Source organism: Struthio camelus, chromosome Z (genome assembly GCF_040807025.1).
Source record: "Struthio camelus isolate bStrCam1 chromosome Z, bStrCam1.hap1, whole genome shotgun sequence".
NCBI classification, from domain to species: domain Eukaryota; kingdom Metazoa; phylum Chordata; class Aves; order Struthioniformes; family Struthionidae; genus Struthio; species Struthio camelus.
The window spans coordinates 83681139-83702874 of NC_090982.1; the positions used below are offsets into that span (position 1 = coordinate 83681139).

A 21736-nucleotide genomic window follows, 5' to 3' on the forward strand; every position below is an offset into this window, starting at 1 on the left:
AGCCACTCGGGTTGTACTAAGTCCCCGACACGCAGCAGAGTTGGAAGGATGAGATTAAAAAAAATAAAATGCTCTAGATCCAGAAGACAAAATTACAGGTAATAAGTCTGCTGAGGTGACCCCGATCCATAACGATTTATGCACGTGGGTTGTATATGGTCACCACCAAAGGGACTGTTTTCCTGTTAATGAAGTTTAGCCTGACAGTTTTTCAGGGCTTGAGGCCTACAGGTAGCTAGATGCGATTATGTTTTGTGTTTGCAAGTTATACGTAAGAAACATCTGAAAATAAATTTAGGTCAATCAAAAATTTAACTTAAGGATTTTGAACCAGTTTTTTTTTTTTATTTTAGATACTCACATGTTTTCAAAGTAAACTAGCAAGAAAGACGTCAATATCTCAATTGCATCTCAAATAGAACTTTTCAGTCGGAAACTATTTAAGTGTGCTTGCTTAAATACATACATATATGTATATGCATAGGCATATGCAAACTCTCCAGAAGTAAAGAAAAAGGAAAAAAAGATTAATAACAGTGGAGGCCTAAGAATCACTTTTTTATCAGAAACTTATTAAAAATGAACTAAACTATTTTCTAACGTAACAACATGAAAATTCATTTTTTTTGGAAATTTTTTATTCCAAAGTTTGATTTTCTGTGTTAACCTGATGAGTCAAATTATTTCACACCCATGTGTCAACTTTTTACAAGGAGGAAGACAACAATCAGTGGAGCTTTTCAATGCAGCTTTACCTGCCAGAAGTTTTCGCACCCAAAATTCTTCACAGGAAAGCATCGCTATTGATTCTACCAAGAAACACTGAAACTACTTCTTTTTCATTTCATCCAGCTATAAAATGACAAGCCATAGCTCCAGTTGGGTGATTTAATTTAAACAAACAAGCCCACATCCTATGTCAAAGCGCTGATACAAAATGACAATTCCTGTTTGGTTTCAATCAGAAATGTCAACATTTCCAGTGTGACATTTCCGATCCGAAAGTTTCTGGATTGTGTATTTGTTTGGGATGGAGGTGGGGCTGATTTGTCGGCCATATTTTTTTATGTAGTTTATTGATTTGTCTATTTGTTTTCTGCTATTAACGGAGAGAAGAGGGAAGAAAAGAACAGAAGGGAAAAAGGACTGACACAGCTTGCTGCCTCTCTGCCCAAACTCATTAGTCTAGGTTTTGCAGGCATCATGGCAGGGGTGACTCATACCGAGGGATCCGAAGGGAAATAACAGCTCGGGCGCGATTCTGATCCGGGAGCTTTTCCCAAAAAGTAGGAGAAAACACAGTGGGGCTGATGGCCCATCTTGCCCCATGTAGCTGAGGCCACCGATGGCTGGTTAGGGGCACGCTGGAGTCTTGGAGGCAACGCAGTGGCACTTGGGTCATGGGTGAACACATCCTTTGCGGCACATTTATGGCGTATCAATAGGCCTTTGTGGCTGGTGGGGGGGGTTAAGCCAGGTTGTCCTTGCATCAGTAGTCTGAACTGCCTCTCTGGGTTACTTCCACCTGTAAGGAGACTTCTATGGCTCCAGCCCACCTTCTTCTCCTTTTCCGGGGCACCTTCACCGTCACCCGCGTTTCTACTCTGTCAAGCCGACAATTTACTCCTATAAGTAAAGGTTTGCCAAACTGGCAGCCCAAATGGTAGTGCTTGGAAGGAGCAAAAACCTATGCGGCTTGGTTTTGCACAGCTCCTGCCTTCGTGTGCCCTGGCCCAGAGCTGAATATGGGCTCTATTTAAGGCACTATTTCTGGTTAACGCTGAAAGCGGGGGTTGGCTTTAATCCTTACTTTGCAGAAGGTGTTGGAAATGCCTTCTCCTGTGCCCCAGCCCCAGAGCAGGGTTCCTCACCTCGGGTGCAAGGGTGAATCGCTCGAGTACTGTGTGACCCCAGGGGCTGCAGGGCAAGATCGGGGGTGATGGGCGGCGGGAGGGGGGGGGGGAAGTGGGCGAGGGAGACTGGGCTGGGAGAAGGAAACTGGGCTGGGAGAAAGGCAACTGATGCGAGTCCCTCACCTTCTCTGCCTCTGCTCCCCTGCCCCCATCACTGCTGCTGTTGTGTCAGGTAGTGGCACTGTTGAGTACATTAACCCAGGGCTGAGCACTGCAGCCACACCGAGTGTGTGTGTCTGCGTGTGCGTGCGTGTGTGCTTGCGCTTGATCATTGCCATTTATTTATTTTTTTCGCCCCCTACTAGTGCTGCAGGACGGCGAGAGAACCAGGAGACGAGAGAGAGCCGGAGCCATCGGCCCCGAGCTCTGCTTATAAACAAATCGCCGCCCCAAAAGACAAAAAAAAAAAAAAAAAAAAAAAAAAAGCCAAGGAAAGGCAAATCCAGCCGGGGAGCAAAAAAAAAAGCAGCCCCCAGACGCCCCCCTTGGCGAGAGCTGGGCTCTCAGCGAGGACGTGGGGGGGGGGGGGGGGGAGAGCATCGATCCCGTGCCCGGTAGGAAAACCGGGAATTTTTCCGCCCGCCTCCTCCTCCTGCCCCCCCACCCCCCCCGCCGCCTCCCCTCCCTCCGCGCGGCCGGGCGCGGAGCGGCGCGCAGGGGGAGCGGGCGGCCGCAGCCCCGCAGCCCCGCCGGCCCCGCTCCGGCCGCCCCCTGCCCGGCTGCGGAGACGAGAACCGGAATAAAGGGAACAGCTTCCTCGCCGCCAAAGCAGCCCTTTTCTCGCCGCGGGTTTCCCCCCCCCCCCCCTTTCTTTCTTTTCTTTCTTTCTTTTTTTTTTTTTTAACTCCTCGCCGGGAAAAGCAAAAAACGAAAAACGCTTCTTCTCCCCCCTCTTCCCTTCCCGCCCTCCAAAGGCCCCCAAACAACCACCACCAACAAACAAAAAGCAAAAAAAAAAAAAGCCCCTCTTCTTAAAAAAAAAAAGAAGCTAAGCTAAAGGAAAGGAAAAGCGAGCGAGCCAGAGAGACAGAGACAAGCTCCATCGATTTCAAACCCAGGATTTTATCCAGTGCATTGATTTTTTTTTCTTTTCTTTTTTTTTTTGCTCTCCCCTTTTTTTTCCCCTCCTTTCCCCCCTCCTCCTTTCTTTCACCCCCCCTTCTCCTCCTTCCCACTCCCCCCTTTTCCTTTTCATTTTATTTTGGCTCCTGCTAAAATTAGCCGGGACTGCTCTGGGTGTTGCGTGTTAATTTGATTTACTCCGGGATTCCGGCTTCCAAGACGCCATTTTCCCCCCTTTCTCGCTCTATCTCGCTCTATTTCTCGATCTATCATTTATCTCTCTATCTCTCCATCCCTCTCTCTGTGCGCGGCCCGTCCATCTCCCTCTCCCCGGGTGCCTTCCCTCCTCCCCCCCCCCCGCCCTCCTCCCTCCCGGCTCTGCGTGCGCGGCGCGGCCGTGCGCTCCCCTAATCTGACAGATGAACACCGCCATGGGTTTGCCGCAACACAAGCAAAAGCACCTTTGGGGGCTGTGGCGAGGGTTTGAAACCGGGATCTAAAAGAGAAGAGACAAGAAGGGGTGGAAAATCCGAGGGAGGAGGAGGAGGAGGAGGAAGAAAGAAGAAGGAGAGGAAGCTGCTAAGAAGCCCCCGCCGCCGTTTTGGGGATATGGGTTAGTAAAAAAAAAAAAAAAAAAAAAAAAAAGCAAGCAACAACAAAAAATAACCCTGAGCCATCGAGGAAAGGTCTGTCTGGATGATCTGGGTTGCAGGAGGGTCTTACCCCCCCACCTCTTTCCCTAACCCCCTCCCTTCCTTCCCCCTTCCCCCCCCCCCCGCATGCAAAAGTTAATGTCGTCTCCTTTTTTTCGTGTTGTGACTTTGCAATGGCGCGGAAAGGGCTTTATTTATTGGGGGGGGGGGGGGGGGCGGGAGTTATTGCTCCGCTGTGCAAAGCCAGCGATCCGATCCCCCCCCCCTGCCCCTCCGACCCCTTCCCTCCCCAGGCTTTGTGGCTGCTGGTGGTGGGGGGGGGTGCGGGGGGGGGGGAAGGAGGGTTAAGACCGTGCTGCTGGGAAGGGGCTGCATTTTTTTAAGGAGTTTGCATTATATATTGCCCCCCCCCTCCGTTTGCTAGTGTATAGCTGTTTTCCCCGACGGGGGTAGGTGGCAGATCTGTGTGTGTAAAGGAGGGGGGGGGTCACCCCCCCCCCGTAAATTGCAGGTTAAGTGGAGCTAGAGAGCGACACTGTCACCTTAGAGGGGTTGTTTGTGTGTGCGGGGGGGGTCGGTGGTGTCGGCGGGGCCGCGGCGGTGCTCGGCGCTGGGCGCGGGGGCAGCGGCGCTTCCCCGGGGCGCCGCCGCGGCCCCGCGCTTATTTTGACATTGAAAAGGACACGCAGTCCCGAAAAGCAGCGATTTTACACTCGCAAATAAGTGCCTCGGGGCGTGGGGCGGGGGAGGAGGGGGGCGAGGAAGAGAGGGAAGGGGGAGGGCTGTAATTAGCAATGCGGGACCCCCCCCCCTTTCCCTTCCCCCCGGCTCCTCCTGCTCGTTGCGGGAGGAAAGCGCGTAAAATAATCAGGATTAATAAGGCCGTGATTAGCCGTCCGCTGGATCCCCATCGCCCCTCGCTGCCCTCTTCCCCCCCCCCCCCCCCCGCGCCGGAAATCAAGCCAGGTAGAAGTGGAGTTTAGCTTTGGGCGGCTTGCAAATCGCCGAGTGGGTATTTGGGGGGTGTGTGTGTGTGTTTGGGGGCGGGGGGGGGGGGGGGTTGCGAGGTGGGACTGGGCTAAAACGCAGCCTGCAGCTGAGGGCGGCTATTGTCAACTCCAGCCCTGAGCGAAAGGCTGCCTGCCCAGTTCCTGGCCGTGCGCGCACTCACACTCACTCACACCCTCACACTCACACTCACACCCCTGCCCGGCCCTTGCGCCGCCGAGATGGGGCCAGGTTTCCTCGGCGGGCGGTGGGAAATCAGGTACCTCCGGCCAGGCGGGTGCCCGCTCCCGCTGTGGGTTGCCGGTGTGTGTGTTTGGGGGGGGTGTGTGTGGGGGGGGGTGTGTGTGTGTACACGCAGCGCGCCGTCGGGTCCCCGCCGGGACGCCGCGTTGCGTCGCCGGCCCCCTGCGCGCGTGTGTATGTGTATGTGCGTGTGTGTATGTGTATATGTGTGTGTATTTGTGTGTCTAAAAAGGCAGTTGAGAGAAGGATTTCCGATTCGTTTCCGCTTCAAATAAACGGCGCTGATAATCTCACGCCTGACGTCGGACGCTCAAAGGGCAGCTCGCCGCCGGGGCGTTGCGCGGAGCCGCCGGGCAGCGCACGGCGGCCGGGGTCTGCGGCGGCCGGGGGGGGGGTGGGGGTGTATGTGTGTGTGTGTAGGGGGAGGGGGGGGGAGCTGCAGGGAGATTTGCGGGGAGGGGGATTTGCAGGGCGCCGAGGCGCGCGGAGCGGGGGCGGGATGCGCTGCGCTGCGCTGCCGCGGGGTGCCGGGCGCGGGGTGCCGGCGCGGCGGCAGCTCGGTAACCCGAGCCGGGCACTGGGAGGAGTACGTGACAAGCAAATGCGGCCGGAGCGGGGAGGGGAGTGGAGGAGGAGGATGGCGGCGCTGGTTGGGGGGGGGGGGGGGAAGGACCCCGTGGCTTCGCCTCGGTGGCGAAAGCAGAGGTGTTTCATTAAGCGGCGGGTGTAAAAGAGGCCGGGGGCAGGTCGGGCTGGGCAGCGCCGAGCGCCGTGCCAGGCCGGGCCGGGCGGCGGGGGAACGGCCGCCTTGCCTTATATGTCCATCTGTCAAACTGCGAAGGATGTTGTAGGCAAGTGAAGCGCCGAGGCCGGCTCGTCCTGGGCTGTCAGGGGAAAGTAATTCGATCCCTTTCGTATTGACAGGAGGGTTTCAGGGGTAAAGAACTGCTGGCAAATCCAATCCGGCGCTTAATGTTACGGACCCGAAGGGTAACGGTTATTGATTCGACAGCCCCCGCAGCCAGAACTAACTCGGTGCAGGCTACGGGAATGATATCATCGTCCGTCTCACGTTAGGGAACGACGCTACAAACCTAAAGAAACAAGTGTCTAGGACCTTTTATTGTAGACAGCGAGGGGAAAAAAAAAAAAGAAAGCCTATCAGTGAAAATGTGCAAGTGGCTGATTCGCTTGCACCGTGTTGCCTCGGCCTTCAGTTAGATCACTCAGTTAGAAGCTCCTTCCACTGGAGGGAGAAACTTGTTTTATTTGTCCATTTGCTTTTTAACTAAAAGGAGAAAAACCCTCCAAACAGTGTAGTTGTACTTTAATCTCTGCTCTTAGCTGGGAATGGTTATGTAAAAGCAAAGAGGAAAAAAAAGGGAGAAACACAGTGAATGGAGACTTCCATCCCTTACTGGCTTTGGCTTTTTTTTTTTTTCCCCTAACTTCTCAGACTCAAAGTTTTAATTGAAACCAGAAATCTATTGAGAAGTAACTGAGCCAAGAAAACCTCTGTTTTCTCTGCAACTAGGGATGGGGAATAAATAATTTTTTGCTGATGTTATTTCAAGTTGTTTGAGCTCTTTGGTTCCTGCCAAAAAGCCTAGCATAGATTATTAACACATTATCATTTTAGGAGGATGCGCTCTCTGAAATGTAATAAAATGGTGTGTTAGGTTTGTGCAGAGCCATAAACTATGCTAGTTGTTGGCAAACAAAAGAAACAGTGGCCATGATTTATTATTAATAATAATCATAACTGAGCTATTTAGCTTGACTTGATATTTACTGGGTTTCTCTACTGAGGTTTCTCAGTATCATTTCCAATAATGTGCTTTGATTAAGTTGGGAACAGTTCTTTTTTAATAACCGCTCCTGCCATGTGCTTAATTAACTCAAGAAGTTAAATGCTTGAAAATGTCCAACCAGCATTTTTTGGCTTTGGATGCTGCTTAGTCTCCTCTTCTGGTCTGTTTTGACCCATTCTTTGAGCTCCGTTTCCCCTGCACACACATCTCTTAGGTGTAAGTGCCAGCTTACCAACAGGACTCTTGTTTTCCATTACAAGATTTGGCTAATCCCAGTTTCAGTGACTTTTTTTGCCCTCTCAGTAGGGCTCAATTGCTCATACATAATCTTTCCCTTCTGTTTTCTTTCCCCTTTGGACAACACCCTCCAGGACTGAAAAACTCTTGCCTTGTGCTTGGAGACTTGCAATTACACAGCAATTTTGACTCTTGACCCAACTAGTAGCAAGAAAGGCCATTGTCTAATGAACCACGTAAAAACAGTTCTGGAATCCAAACGATTGCTGTGGTGGAAATGAAAGCTCACCCAGCAAATTGATGACTGATTTGTTTAACCATATGCCTAGGCGGTCTTTCTCACTCCCTGTTAACTGCCCATCTCTGGAGTATCTGTGATCTGTGGGTCTGTGAGGACATTGGGGAGCAGCGTTAATAACTGCCAAAATGCGCTCCGTGCTACGTGGGGCAGTACGGCCCATTGAATAAGCTTTAAACCGTCTTCTGAAAATACAGCATGTCATTTTTTCCTGCCAAAACATGCATGCAAGTTTTCGGCATGGCAGTGCTGCAGTTAAGCCTGCATTTGACAGCTGGAGAGGGGCAGCAAGTCTGGCTGTGCACAAAAATAGGTGGTCAGATGAAACCCACTGCAAAATCTCGCTTCAGTCGAGTTATTGCTGGGACGTCTGGGCACTTCTAGGACAGCAGCCTTCCGCGGTTTAAAGTTAGTCCAAAGTCGAGCGAGAAAGGTGAGATTTTGTGGAGATGTTTAGCAGAGAAGGTTCCTAGTGTTTTGTTGCAGGGCTTGTGGTTTCTGCTGGAACTGGTTTTGCTGCCATTATGGGTTCTGTTCTCATTACTTTCTCTCTTTCCAATTTGAAAAAAAAAAAAGTTTCCTTGCCCATTATTAATATTCAGGAAATAAGATGACTCATTCTTTTAGGAAATTGTCATCTTGATTAAAGATGGGCTTTAAAACCCCTCCACTCTAGCTTTTAGCCCGAGGGACTGTTAGATCTGAAAATAATTCCAAACTTTCCAGGCTGGGCCTGCTGTGGTTTTTGATAAAGACATGAAATCAGGTTGCAAGGACACATCATTAGCACAGTTGCTTTTAAGATGCCCTCAAAGCCTTGGAGCTGGTTTCTCCCTCTTCCCAATGTGAAGGTTTCACTTGACGTGGTTTCGACAGTTTGTCGCGTATTTGGACCTGCTTGGACGTCTACTGGATGCTGTGAACTAGCAAGGCTCCCCAACAGGCATCTGGATTCTGCATTCACGTCTAATCGGTTGTGGAGAGAGCAAGGCGAGGGGGACACAGAAGTAGGGGCAAAAGAGGAAGGCAAAATCATTACTTAAGTTGAGTAAAGGCAGTCAGAGAATAATGCAGCATGTCCTCCAGACTTGGGGAATGTGTGAAGGGAGTCGAGGGGTTGGTAATTATTGTTTATCAGTTCTTGAGAGGGAAGAGAGTTAAGGGCTATTTTTCCCTTTTGGAGTTGTATTTACTTTATAGCACAGATTGTCCAAACAAAATGATTTGCTTTTACTGTAAGCTGTGGGGCAGTTGATACGAAAAGCAGTCTTCTGATATGATTCATGGTTGTCTTTTGTAAAGCTGAAGATGCCTAAAAGTTCTCAGATGAGTCACATCCCTCTCCAAAAGGCCAAATCAAAACTCTGGCCCTCAAACAGCCCAAAGACTAGGAGGATTTGATCCAGACTTGATTTGGATCTTTACACCTCTAGTTCCCTTCCAGTCTAGCTGGGGAAGTTTGCAAGGTTTGCAAGGGTTCTGTATCTCTGCGATCTTCGCCAGGTGGCCTGTCCACCAAATAACGTGTGCCGCTGCCAGTCTGTGATGATGATCCTGCTAGCTGCAGATAGGGGAAAAGTGATGGAGCTGAAGCACAGGTGACAAAACAGGAAAATTCAGGAGGAGTACTCAGGGAACTCAGTCCGGTTGTTTCTCGCCGTTTCCAGGGTCAGCTTCACTCTTGCCTAAGAGTGGTGACTGTGGCCCGAAGCCTCCACTCTAGAGCCTGGGGTATGTTGGGATACAACGGCCTGGCGGAGTTGGGTGTCTGGGATGATGTCTGTATGCCGCTCCCTGTGTGGCGGTGACTCTTATGTAGCTTTTCACTTTCTCTGGACTAGTGAGTTCCTGTTTCCTCAGCAAGCAGGGATTGTAATATGTATTTGCTATATAGTGCTGTACAGCTAAGTGTGACTGTGGCAGCGGGTGAGAGCAAAGTTTCCTCCCTGCTAGTATGGTATCTCCTGCAATAATGCTCGAGAAAGCCGTTCAGAAAAATGTGTGGTAGGCAAGCATGGGGTAATCCAGTACTGACTTAAATTCCTCAAAATTAGAGATGGGTTAAAGATCGGAAGCCTGAGGTTTTATATTACTTTGAAATTTTTGTTAGCCTTAACCTTTATAACTGAGAGACATATATGCATACAATGTATCATTCTGTTCCTGCCCCTATATTTTGGCAGATGGGGAACTTGGTTTTAAGATGGAAGAGAGAAAATGATGATACTCAAACCAGAGGTCAAGCCGCAAGGCATGTCTTTCCTCCTTAGGAATGCACATACCCTGAGTATGCTGCTGATGTGATTTTGAGGACTTGGACATTGGTTTAATTTCCCTGTGTGTTTCCAGACCCAGTGTCCCAGTGGTTTAGAATGAATACTGTGACCCATACCCACCTCTTGTTGAGTCTTGCTAAATTTTTGGCCTGAGGGAACGTAATGGGGTTCCACAGGAACTCCTCTGAAATCCTATTAGTTTGCTAGACAAGGAAATCCTTCCTGTACTTTCTTTTTTCTTTCTTTTTCCCCCCCCCCCCTCTCTAAAACCTTCCTATGGAGTTCTATAGTGGGGATTCAATTGAATTCTATACAGGGGAATAATTCTCTGATGAATTCTTTAGTCCTTTTTTTTAGACGGGATGAGAGACGTGAAGCTTAAGTAAGGGAGTTTAGTAAGTGTTTGAACAGGATTGTATATATGCAAAATATTGTAACAGGCATCCGGGCGAAGTGTTATCGTACATGCTCATTATTCCTAAGGTTGCAAAACAATTTCAAGTGTTAACCCATATATTCTCATCCTTGAAACTTCCAGAAACCCTCACCTAATGGGCTGAAAAATGTCATGCTTTTTCTTTGCTTGACGGCAATTTTCTTCCTGAAAGGTTGAGTAAATTCCCTCCAGCTGTCAGTTGTTTCTCTTGCTTTAAATTTATTCAGAAGAAGTGAGGGTGGGGAAAGAAGAGGAAAGACTTTTCCCTTTTAAATTATTCTAACCACATGCTTTTAGACAGGGCAGCAGTCTAACCTGCTGGACTTTGACCTGATAAATGGATACAAACACAGGACGTGTTGAGGGCCTCTGTCTTCTTTTGGTCTGTTAGGGGGAGAAAAAAACTGCAGGTCGTGGTTTCTGAAGCTCTGACAATTGGAAAATGGCCTTGTAAGCATCCTGACGCCAATCAAAGATCTTTTAGTCGTTTGACTTAAACAAGAGGCGCTCTTCCTACAAACTTGGCTGGATGAGTGTCCTAAGTGTCATCTGCGATGGGTGTTGGTTTACATTAGACCTCAACTCTGTGTCGCGTGAGGTAGTCACAGGAACGTAGCTCCTGCTCCTCCATCCTTTTATCAGAATCGAAGGCACCTCTGCTCTTAAAACATACTGCGTTTTAAGTGTTTGTGGCTTTCAGGCCACAACATTCATATTCTTCAGCTTTGACTCAGTTAACAGAGCTCCCAGGGCCCTAAGAGAAAGCTTCTGACAAAAAATAGTGTGAGTAATAGTTAAAATAATAATAAGCTGCAATAAGAAGTGGTCCTAATTAGGGACTGGGACCTGATTCAAACATGTGTCCATCTCCGATAGAGAGTGTAGCAGTACGGATGTTTCGGTTCAGGGGTTGCTTGAAGCATCTGAGCCCACGGGCCAAGATCTGCCTTGCTGTGGTCAGGGCCTAAGTGAAGGACTCGGATTAGGAGCACAGTGACCCATATGTCATTGGTGGAGAGAGAGGGAGAGCCATAACTGAGATGACCTTGGACTCCCCCAAATTCTAGCCCCATCCTGTCCTTTAAGTCCTCCCCTGAAGTCAGTGGCGTTACAAGAGAATAACTGAGGTCAGGATTTCACTAGGAATCTTTAACTATGAAGATAATAGGCCTGCGAAAATTTGGCCTTCGTTCCTTCCAGGTGGACATGGGTGAATATATTGGGCTGGCAGAGCAGAAACAATTCAAGGGGAGATGCCAACCGGAAAGCATGGTCCTGCTACCGTTCAGGTCCTGAATCTGACGTTCTCAATCCTATTTGCCTCCTCAAAAGAGCCCAGCGTGTACTCAGCAGGGCTTTTAGCTCCTGTCTGACTCAACTTCTCCCAGCGTTTCTGTATCCATTTCCTCGTGAGCCTCATTAGAGGCTAAGCTACCCCTCTCCTTTGCCCATATTCCTGTCCTTGTGTCTTCCCGCTGTCCCACTGCTGTCTCAGGTTTATGCCGCTCGGCTTCACTCTCCCCGCACCGCAGCGGCTCTCCAGACTACAGCTCTGCTCCTATCTCACCTTGAGCGCCCCATACACGTCCAGCTGTGTCCATTTCTCAGTGTCCTGCTCAGCTCTCGCCTCCTGCCTCTTATTCTGCTACTCATGAGGCTGTAAGTGGATTTCTTGTTCCAGTGAACTGGACATCCGCTCCTCCCTCCAAGCCTAAGGACTGATATATATTCTGCAAGGCAAAGGAAGCAGTCTCAGTGCTCTCCTCTGTATAGCCCCAATTATTGCTCTCCTTCTTGTATGCCGTTTCTGGTACACCCTGTTTTCTCAGTCCCCCCTTGGGGCTAGGGATTCCTCGGTACATTATGCAGCACCAAGCATGATGCTACTGCTTGCTCATCATACTAACACACGGTGCAAGCATCCATGGACAAAATCCAACCTTTCTTATTCCTAGCCTCATGTGAAGCATGCAGAATTGGGTAACATGGGATGTGTTGTTTGTACAGCCTGCAGACTGGGCACAGGATAGATCCTGGACTGAAGCCTTTTTGGTCCTTCTTGTGCCATCACTTACGGCTCCGAGGAAAGGATGCTGAGCCAAGACCTGGTGCATTCCCTATCAGATATGTTGTTTTATTTTATTTATTTCTTTGTTTTTCCTGAAGGGAGGGAAAGCTGGTGTCTTTGGCACTCGTGCAAGCGAAAATGAAATAATGGAGGAGAAAAAAAAAAAGAGGAGGAGGAGGAAAGAGGAGTCTCATGGCAGCAGTAGTAAATAAAAACAAGGCTCTCGTTAATGATTTATATAGCGAAATCATTTTCCACACGTTCAGGGCACAGAGGGAAATGTTTGATCAGAGGGAGAAGGAGAGATTACTGCCCTACCACGATGGTGTTAGAAAAGGGCTACTGTGTCTGATGGCAGCTTTCCAAGAGCAGAGTCAATCTAGGAAAGTTTGGTAACACAGATGATGGAATTGTGCAGGGTTTTGCTTTCTGTGGCTGGTCTCTGTGCCAATATCCTTTCCCTAAATACCCATAAAACTTTCCATTTGTAGCTTGGAGTGGCCTTCACTACCTCCAGGATGGTGCACTTGGCAACAGCTGGGTGGAATGGAGTAAGCATTTGAAGTCTTGTGCATGATGACACTTTCCCCAAAGAGTTTTATGGCTGTTGTTAATGGAACAAGATTTTTGCCCGTAGTGGTACGCACTGCTACACCCAGCAGAGTCCAGGATATTCTCCTAGATCATCTCAGGAGTTACCTTTGAGTATATCGTGGCAAGCGAGATGATGCTCAGTCTGGGAGCTCGGCCACCTGTTGTTGACCTGATGTAGGCAAATCTGCTGGCTTGGCTGTTTATGTTGTAATGAGCTGGAGTACTGTTTGCATCTCATTCTGCATCTCGTCTAGTGTCCCAGAGGCCTGATCTTTGCAAGGATGATGGGTAAAAATGACATACCAGTTCTTGACATCAGTGGGATCAAACACTATTTCTTGCGTCAGAGGGGCAGCAGGTCAGGCTTTACAGCAGTTCTGCAGCAGCGATTGTCTCTGAAGGTACAAGTCGGATGAGATCTGTCCTTCAGAGACCAGCAGTAAGCATTGGGAGATGTTTACTGATCTGGTGATCAAACTCTCTTCCCCCTATACCCAGGGGTAGCTTTAAGTTGTTGGTGAGTAGATTTATAAATCCTGGGTGTAGTTCTCAAGTGGGAGCTTGTAAAAGTCCTTGGGCAACCTGATGGGCATCTCTCCTCCTACCGCAGATGGGTGCTTTGCTATGCTGGCTGTTGCCACAGCTGTACCTTGGGCAGTATTGCTTTTATGGGCCTTGTGATTTATGGCCGTGTCGGTTGTTTAATCATTCAGTTGGCCCTCCCTTCAGCGCTGTACGATAGTTAGTTACTTACATAAAAGGTGACTATCTGATCTAATTATGGAATCTCAAACCTAATTATGGAGTCAAATATGATTCCATAATCTACTCCTAATGTCTCTATGTTGAGAAGACAAATACACACGTGTGTAACGTGCACGCTTACATGCCTCCGTAATCATGGATATGCTTGGGCTCTCATTTATTTTTGTCTCTTTATCTTGGGTTGCGGGGGAGATGCTTGCAGCCTCATCTGGCTGGGAGAGATCTTTGGGTTATCTTGTCTTTTTCCTTCCAGCGTGGCTTTTCCTGGCTGCCTTTGCCGAGCTTGGTCATGCTGAGGCAAACCCATCAGTCAGCTTACTCGGTCACGCTGACGGAGGTGCAGAGGGCTGATAGCGCTTAGACTCAGGGCGATCTGATGGAAATGAATGGAGATTACAGTTCTGCTGTTGTTTCTGGACCAGCCTGGTAACTGTCATTAATCCTTGCTCTTTATTTTCATGTGGATAGACCACACTTGAGATAAACTGTCTCCCTTTCCTTCAGAAAAAGTCCTTCTGTAACCCACACAAAATCAGGTGCAGAGGTGGAAGGACTGGAACAAGGGCGTTTTCAGAGGCAGTGTCAGAGGCAGGGGGACGGCATGGAAAGGGGAACAAGCCTTCCTCTGTGTAACCCCCCTGTGCGTGTAACTCACTGTATTAATGAATCACGTGTCTTAATTAATTATTTATTTCTACAGATAATCTGTGGATTGTAGGCATTAAGTTATGGTCATTCCTCTGGCAATCACACATATCAGTTGAAGAGCTGATACTGTACCTGGTGTATATCCACATATATTTTATATATGCCTAGATCCACCTGTCTCTATCCAGGTAGCTTTGCAATGTGTTTAACATTGCAGTGCAGCAGAGCGTCCAATTTGCCCAGCATTGGAAATAAAGGCCAAGAAATACATCACAGAAACAGAGAATGGCTGAGGTTGGCAGGGACCTCTGGAGATCGTTGAGTCCGACCGCCCTGCTCAAAGCAGGGTCAGCTAGAGCAGGTTGCTCAGGGCTGTGTCCGGTCAGGTTTTTTGAAATCACCAGGTCATCACTGATTCTTTATTAAGAGAAGATGTTCATTCGTTTTGCTTGAAGGGGAAGTCTTTCTGCCTTGTTTCTCTCACAACTGACGTAAGGCAGGTGAAAAGGAGAGGGTGTTTCCTATAGGATCTATAGCACGGATGGAAAATAGCTGTCACAGTCATTCTTCCAGCTCCCTGCCAATGCAGGATTGTTCTTGCAGAATATCGTGGCTGCAGGAAGTAGCTAAGGCCATGGTTCAAAGACACGATAAATCTAGCTCTAGGGCACCGAGCAGCAGATTAAATGCGCTGCTGGTGCATGATACTGATCCAGTATAAACTCATTCTGCTGGTTGAAATTTGCTCAGAAAAATACAATGGCTTAATTTTATCCCAGGGGGCTTTATACTCCATCAGATATCATCTGTCTGCACCGCTCTGACTTTGTGAATCGCTGAGTTTTTACCTATCCTCTGGAGCTGCCTTTTAAGTTGCCATGAAAGAAGGCCTAACCTCCATTTTGTGCGCTCTGGTCAATTCGATAAAAGCGTGATCGCACACTTATTGCTGATCCGCGTCAGACTTGTTCTTGCTGCTTGCTAAGAACACTGCGCTTGAAACTCCTAGACTTTTGAGAGCAATAATGAACTATGTTTTTGTTTTTCTTTTTTTATTGCTGACATGGGTTAACTGAGTTCAGTGCAGCTTGCTGTATGCCAGACTGTTGGTTTTTTTTTTTTTTTTTTTTTTGGTGTATGTGTGTGTCCCATGATAGATTCTGAAGTTTCACTGACACTTCTCATGAAAACAGGTTTCTGACCAAAACTTTCCCTCGGGTGTAGTGTGGGTTGTCCATTGGCCTGTGCCCCGGAGGCAGCTGCATTTCAGTGGTGGCGTATGTAATTGAGGAAGCAACCCAGGATTCTTTGGAGTGAAAGGTGATATGTCATAATTAAATATTGCTGCATAGTCTCCAGTGCTTTGTGGCAAATGGATTTAAAAAGATGGAGTGTAAAGAGGCTTCCAGGATTTCTGATGTTTTGCAGGGATTAGGGATTTCTTAAGAACCGTATGGCACAGGGCAGAATGTGAGATCCAGATGCTACACGGTAGATGTGGGCTCGGGAGCTGTGGGCTCCACTTTACTTTCGGTATGGCACACTCTGATTTGTGCCTCAGTTTCCCATTATTTGAACCCAGTAAATAGTATTATTCCTTCATTTTAAGGTATTTTGGACTAAATGGATAAAAAGAAAGCAGTCTGAGAAGCTAGTCCTGCCTGATATTAGTGTACGATGGGATTTGGGTAGCATCTTCTAAAATTGCTCTGAGCTCTCTGTGGGTGCTCCCTGTGCTTGAGCAGAGAAGCCAGAGTAGCAGCACAAGTGCTGGGCCGCTGAACCTGGCTTGCTTTTCATTGTTTGTTCAGCGGTGCCTATGCATTTTTGTTTGCTTATGACTAATGTGATCGTTACTGTGTGCAGGGCAAAAGCCATGCCAAGTGTTATGTCCACGTTCTTCCATTCCTTGGAGAATTCAAAGTGCATGGATTTTTTTTTTCCCCTACTTCCAACAAGGGCACTGGTATCTTACCCTTGTTTTTGTCCTTAGCAAGTGTTCAGTTTAAGCAGTCTGCAGTCCTGGCATTTGAATACTTGCAAATGTGTGGTTGCCTGAGGCAGGGAAAGGAAGCGTGTTTGGAGCCCGTTTCGGCAGACACCTAGTTTGAACCCAAAGGGAGGTCTTATACTTCAGGCCTTTGCCTCTAGAAGCGTGTCTGAGGTGCCCAGAAGTACTGATAGAGAGACCCATGAACAACCATAGTAAGGCTGAGCGCGCAGGCGTTTGATTATTTCCCAGTACTTATCAGAGGAAGCGTGAATCTCTCCCTAATTAAGAGCTAATGCCAACTTCTGTGAAATTCGTTGTCATTCACCTGTGAATTATCCTCCTCAAATTCAACTTGACTGCAGGAAGCCTGCTAGTGGCAACACTTTCCTCTGGGAGCTTAATTCGGATGCTAAAATGCATCTGTAGTTGCTTATTGAACGGGACTTGATGCTCTCTCTGAGCCTCAGAGGCATGGAAGGTCAGTTTGGGTAACCACTTAAAAGTCTAGACAAGCCCAATCTCTTGCGTTTTTAAAATAGAACTAGAAGTCTCTTGGAAAATAAACTTCCTCGCTAGATTTGTAGAGCTGCACGTTGCCAGTTAAGGCAGAAGAACTGCTAGAGGAAAAGCTTATTGCCTTCTCTGTAGCACTTCTCCTTGAGGTCCAAACAGTGGCCTGGAAGACAGAGGCACGTGAACGTGAGAAACAGAGAGAAGCCCAAGAGATAACGGCTGAACCAGGGCCAAAGTGTTCCCAGGGATCTGAGCCAGCGTTGTTTTGGGGGCTTATTGTGTTACTTTCACAGGTTCTACCTCTTGCTTTTTTTTCCCCCAAGCTCTTGTTTGATTTTTTTTTTTTTTGGTTCAGTTGCAAAGAGTAGACCCCTGTAGACCCCTATATCTTTGGCGGGGGGGTGGGGGAGCACTTACAAAAAGGTATTGTGGCTGCCAGCGAAGAAACACAGCTCCCATTGAGAGCGCCCGTGCGGTGGGATCGGCCATTAGCATGTCTTGTGCTGCCTGCCACTTTCCGATTGCAAGTAGTTCCCACAACTGCAGCCTGTCCCAAGCTGAGGAAAGGAGGAGAGAGCGGGAATTTACCAACGGGGTTACTTGCGCAGAAGCCTGAAGTGAGGTTTCCTAATTAGTCAAAGCACATGGAGCCTGCCCAAACAAGAAAGACGAGTATAATGTCCCTGCACCTAAGTCATTTAACTATTAACCCTGAATGAGAGTAAGGAGATACCTAAAACAATGACCCATTTAATTCTGTGTAGCGTTTGAGTGCGGTGTTATTTGTTGCTACCTGCGGGTCTGTTGATATCATCATTTGCAGACTCCTAACATAATATGAGGCCAATATTTTTAAGTAGGGTTTTAAGCTGGATTTAACGCGAACCCATCTGACACTGGCGCGACACAGTAATTTTATTCATCTGTTCGTCATCTCTGCTGACCTGGAAGTGCACGCCTAAACTGGGATTGAATGTTTGAGTTGTCACCGAAAGTAGTGTCTGAGACCGGGGAGCAGACTTTGGGGGCAGAAGCCTGGGTTTTTATTAGCCCTACGTAAAGCGTTGGCCAGCAATTCAAAACTTGAAAGAACCTTCCCGAGCGGTGAGCTTTATTTCGGATGCCTTTTGACGTAGGGTCCCGATCCTAACCCGGCACCCTCAACTGCTGGTCACGCTGGCGTCGATAGCTGCAGTTGCTTCCCTGCGGCCTCCTTCGCCGCTTCGTGCGGCGGCCACGGCCCCGTGTCCTTCCTGCTTGCCGACCTAGGTGCTCCGTGTGAGAAGCCTGCTCTTTTTTACCAGCAGTGAGAGAGGTTAATCCGCTGTGGGTGGAGGCCAGCACAGAGTGCCCATTGTACATGCGTGCATACCAGAGCAGTAACTCCCTGGAATGCTGCACAGCCGAGCTTTTACCACCTTGTGTTTATGTTGCAGCACAGGAGTGTGTGTACATTGTGTCCCTCTCTAAGGAGATTAACAATGTGAAATGGCAGATAAATAAGACGGCCTTTTCTTTTTTTTTAATGTTTTTTTATTTTTTTTTTATTTTTGGATTGGACTGGTTGGAAGAGGAAGGTAACCCTGACTCCCATCGCCTCCACAGGCACAAAGGAGAGGCAAGGTGCAAGGTCGGTCAATTAGGTGGAGCCACGCCGTGCAGTTGGGCGGCTTTAATGTACTAATTGCATTAGTAATTAGCAACTACAACATAGTAAACACTCTTAGGTTTAAAACTATGTATGGGCATTAACTAACCCACCTTGCAATAGGTTTGAATGAGGTAAAGCGTTATCCTCATTCCATAGGTGGAGAAAGGAGAGAATTGCTGACCTCAGGGTGAGTCAGTGCGGGAAGGGGCAGGAGCGCGGGATGCCTTGGGTCTCTTGGTTCTTCCAGATCATCTTAAATTGACGGGAGTGACAGCAGCTCTGGGAAACGAATCTCCTTTCTATCACCAGAAGATATGCAACTCCAGCATAAGCGTTTTCATGCCGTTCTGCCAAGGTACTTCTAACTACTATGAGCTGCAGAAACTACCTCTAAGGCCAGATGGCAGTTCAGTCTCCATGACAGTTCTCCTTTTTTTTTTTTTTTTTTCTCCTCTCCTGCTCGGGCTGTCAGTTTGTGATATTTATGGGAACTTTATTTGAATTTGTGTCTGCTGGGACCTAGGTGGAGGTCACCCAATGATTTCATGGAGCTGTAGGTTGCTTAGGACTTTCCATTGCTAGCCATATGGACCAGGGTCGGACGAGTGACCCATGGCCAAACTCCAGTGGAAGTACAGCTGTGTAACTAAGCAAAGGTGCTTGTTCTTATGTCTTTTTGAATTTATGCTCATGTAAGGTGCTTTTAAAAAGCAGAAAGAAGCCAGTAGTGAAGTCCTCATAGGAAGGCCCATGTGACTTTTCTCGGGGAGCTGCGCTCTGAAGTAAAACACACTAACAGTGCTGTTATGATTTGGTGATAGGTAACAGGATCATTTCTGTTTCTCCTTTACAGTTTATTGCTACTAAGAATGGCCTGGGAAATCCCTGGCTGTACTCAGATCTTGCCTCTGTTTGGTCAAAGGGTGTGGTTTGGCATTAATGCAAAGCTAATCTAACAGGGAGCTACTGCTGAAAGCGTAGGTCTGTACCCCCAGCACCTACTCCTGGCAGTGCGTTCTTGTTTCCTTCTCCGTATGCCAGAAGCAATACTCCTCTGACCCCTGAGGGAACTGTTGCAGGGTAGTAAAGCAGCATAAAAGTATCTTCCTTTTTTTTCTGAGCTATTCGTCTGCCAATTTTGTACCCTAATCTGGCTTGCTGTAGGGTGGGGATTTTATACGGGGGAGTTTAGAGAGGGTGTGTGAAACCACCTCCAGACTGACAAAGAACAGCTTTCACAACACGCTATGTGTATTTTTTACTAAACGCTTGGTATTTGGCTCAGCCTTTTTATGTCATTGGAAGATATATTTTTTGCCGTAGTTGACCATTCACGGCTTCTGCTGTTAATTTTGGCCAAGACCTTTTCAGAAGATACTGGATTTGAGTGCTTGCATTTTGGACAGTTCAACTGGCAGTATTTTAAAGAAAGACCAGGTATGAAAGGGTGAGAGCATAGTCTTCACTTCTGATGGCCCAAGCCTTTGCCACAAAGTGGTGTCAGGAGTAGCTCTGGAAAATGTTGACTTCAGGTTTCCTCCATCGCCCTCAGTACTTGGGTCCCTGCTATGCAAGAGGCTCAGGTGGATCCTCCTACACTTCCAGCCGCCCAGGGGAGTGTCTCAGGCTCCAGACAGTGTGTGTCTGGCACAGTGAGTGTTGAATAATTCATCCAAAGTGGAGTCCCTCATAGAATAGCCAGCAGCTGAGTGCTTATATCTCTTGCCTGGGAAGCAGGGGAAATAGAAGTTTGAAACTCTTCTGCCTGATTCACAGGGCAAAAACTGGTTTTTTCTGTGTTCTGATCACTGGGTTATTGTTTAACCTGAGGCAAGCAAGTCTCTGCCTCTATTTTTTTTTTTCTTTTCCTTTTAAAAAACTGTAACAGGGAGCATTCTGAAATAACAAGAACGTTCACAGGCATGGAGAGCTGGTTCCCCGCTCACTGCTTTCTCAAATCCAGAGTTTAAGGAGTAATGTATTTATTTACACCCTGTTTTCCATGTTTTTGAATATCCACTTTTATCAACTTAGCAGTACACATGGCTATTGTTCTTTGGTTCAGCTATTCTGCAGTACCAGATCCAGCCCTGGGAAACGTCAGGCAGCATCAGTTCCCATTTCACTTCAGGGAAGGTATTTGAGATGTTGCAGGGGAAGCCCGAACGTGCTCTGTTTCAGTCATTTCCACAGTTGCATTTGGTGCATGTGTGAGGGCTAACTTCCTTTTTCTTCTCCTTTCTTTTGACAGTTGCAGATTTGATCTCTTCTGAGCTCCTTGCAGCATCTGGACTATTGGGACTTTGAATTCTGCAGGCTGCTACCATTCATTTCCCGGGATCGTACCTGCCCTTTTTCTCCTCACTGCCTCCCACGCTCCCCTTCCCTCCGAAAAGACTCCAGTGCGTTGTGGTATTGCTATGGAACCAAGGGAGACTTTAGGCAGCTCCCGGCAAAGGGGAGCAGAGGCAGATTTTCTGCCAGCTGCTGTTACCTCTGGAAAGCCTCCGCCTGCCTCCGGCTGTACAGGGGAGACGATGTTGCCCGCCTCAGGCTCGGGGAAAGGGATCCCAGTGAGCGGAGAACGGATGGAGCCTGAGGAAGAGGATGAGTTGGGTTCTGGGAGAGATGTGGATTCCACTTCCAATGCGGACAGCGAGAAATGGGTGGCAGGAGATGGCCTGGAAGAGCAGGAGTTTTCCATCAAGGAGGCTAACTTCACAGAGGGGAGTTTAAAACTAAAAATCCAGACCACCAAGCGAGCTAAGAAGCCCCCGAAGAACTTGGAGAACTATATTTGCCCTCCTGAGATCAAAATCACCATCAAGCAGTCTGGGGAGCAGAAGATCTCCAGAGCTGGGAAAAATAGCAAAGCAGCTAAAGAGGAGGACAGAGCACACTCCAAAAAGAAGGTAAGGTCGTACTCTTTCCTGTAGTTTCACCCGTGCAGATCTCTTCTTCCATAGCACTTGACAGCCAGCGCCGTCAGCCATCCCTGTGCCTTCCCCAATCAGCCTTGTTACCAAAACTAGGCCCGGATGATGGGATTTTTCTTTTGCTTGTTTGAGGAAGGAGGAGCATCTCTGCTGCTGGTATCTCCTAGGAAGGGAGTAAACTGGCTGAAGAGTTACGTCCACTCGGAGGCAGGGTTTTAAGCCTAGGCAGACCTGCATGCTCCTGAAAGCAGAGGGAAGCTGGAATTAAACCTGCTCAAAACAGTTTGTGTCCGAGACATAACCTTCGCACAGTTTGCAAAGGCCTGCTTGGCTACCAAGGAACTAATACCAACTAGGTATCATCCAGCGTTCTCATGTACGCTCTGGAGATGATCTTGAACTATCCTTCATATTAACCAATTCTGAAGGGATCAAAAGTTCAGCCAGGCCTTTTCTATTTTGTGCGTAATTGAGATTTAAGATTAATCATTACATGAGTGATAAATGAGGGAACCCACTTCTAAACTGCTTTGTGTCTGAGCACAAATGCTCAAGCCTTTTGGCAGTTAAAGCTTTTGAGTACATTTTAAAATACAGGTATGTGCACAGAGAACAATTGAATCCATTCCTG

At 48.0% G+C, this 21736-nt stretch overlaps 1 protein-coding gene across 9 annotated transcripts in view; it reads left to right on the forward strand.

Moving 5' to 3' along the window:
- Positions 1–2893: 2893 nt before the first annotated feature.
- Positions 2894–21736, forward strand: part of LOC138060854 (SET-binding protein-like) — a 267800-nt gene continuing 248957 nt past the window's right edge. For 2 of the 9 annotated variants that reach the window (XM_068927609.1, XM_068927610.1), the window contains exons 1-2: positions 2895–3588; positions 20421–21081. In XM_068927609.1, coding sequence (XP_068783710.1) covers positions 20590–21081 — 492 coding nt within the window. In that variant the 5' untranslated portion in view covers positions 2895–3588; positions 20421–20589. Of the gene's footprint in view, positions 3589–3637; positions 3662–16195; positions 18525–19474; positions 19607–20234; positions 20306–20420; positions 21082–21736 lie in introns of those variants that run through there. The other 7 variants (XM_068927603.1, XM_068927605.1, XM_068927606.1 and 4 more) reach the window with 7 other exon arrangements.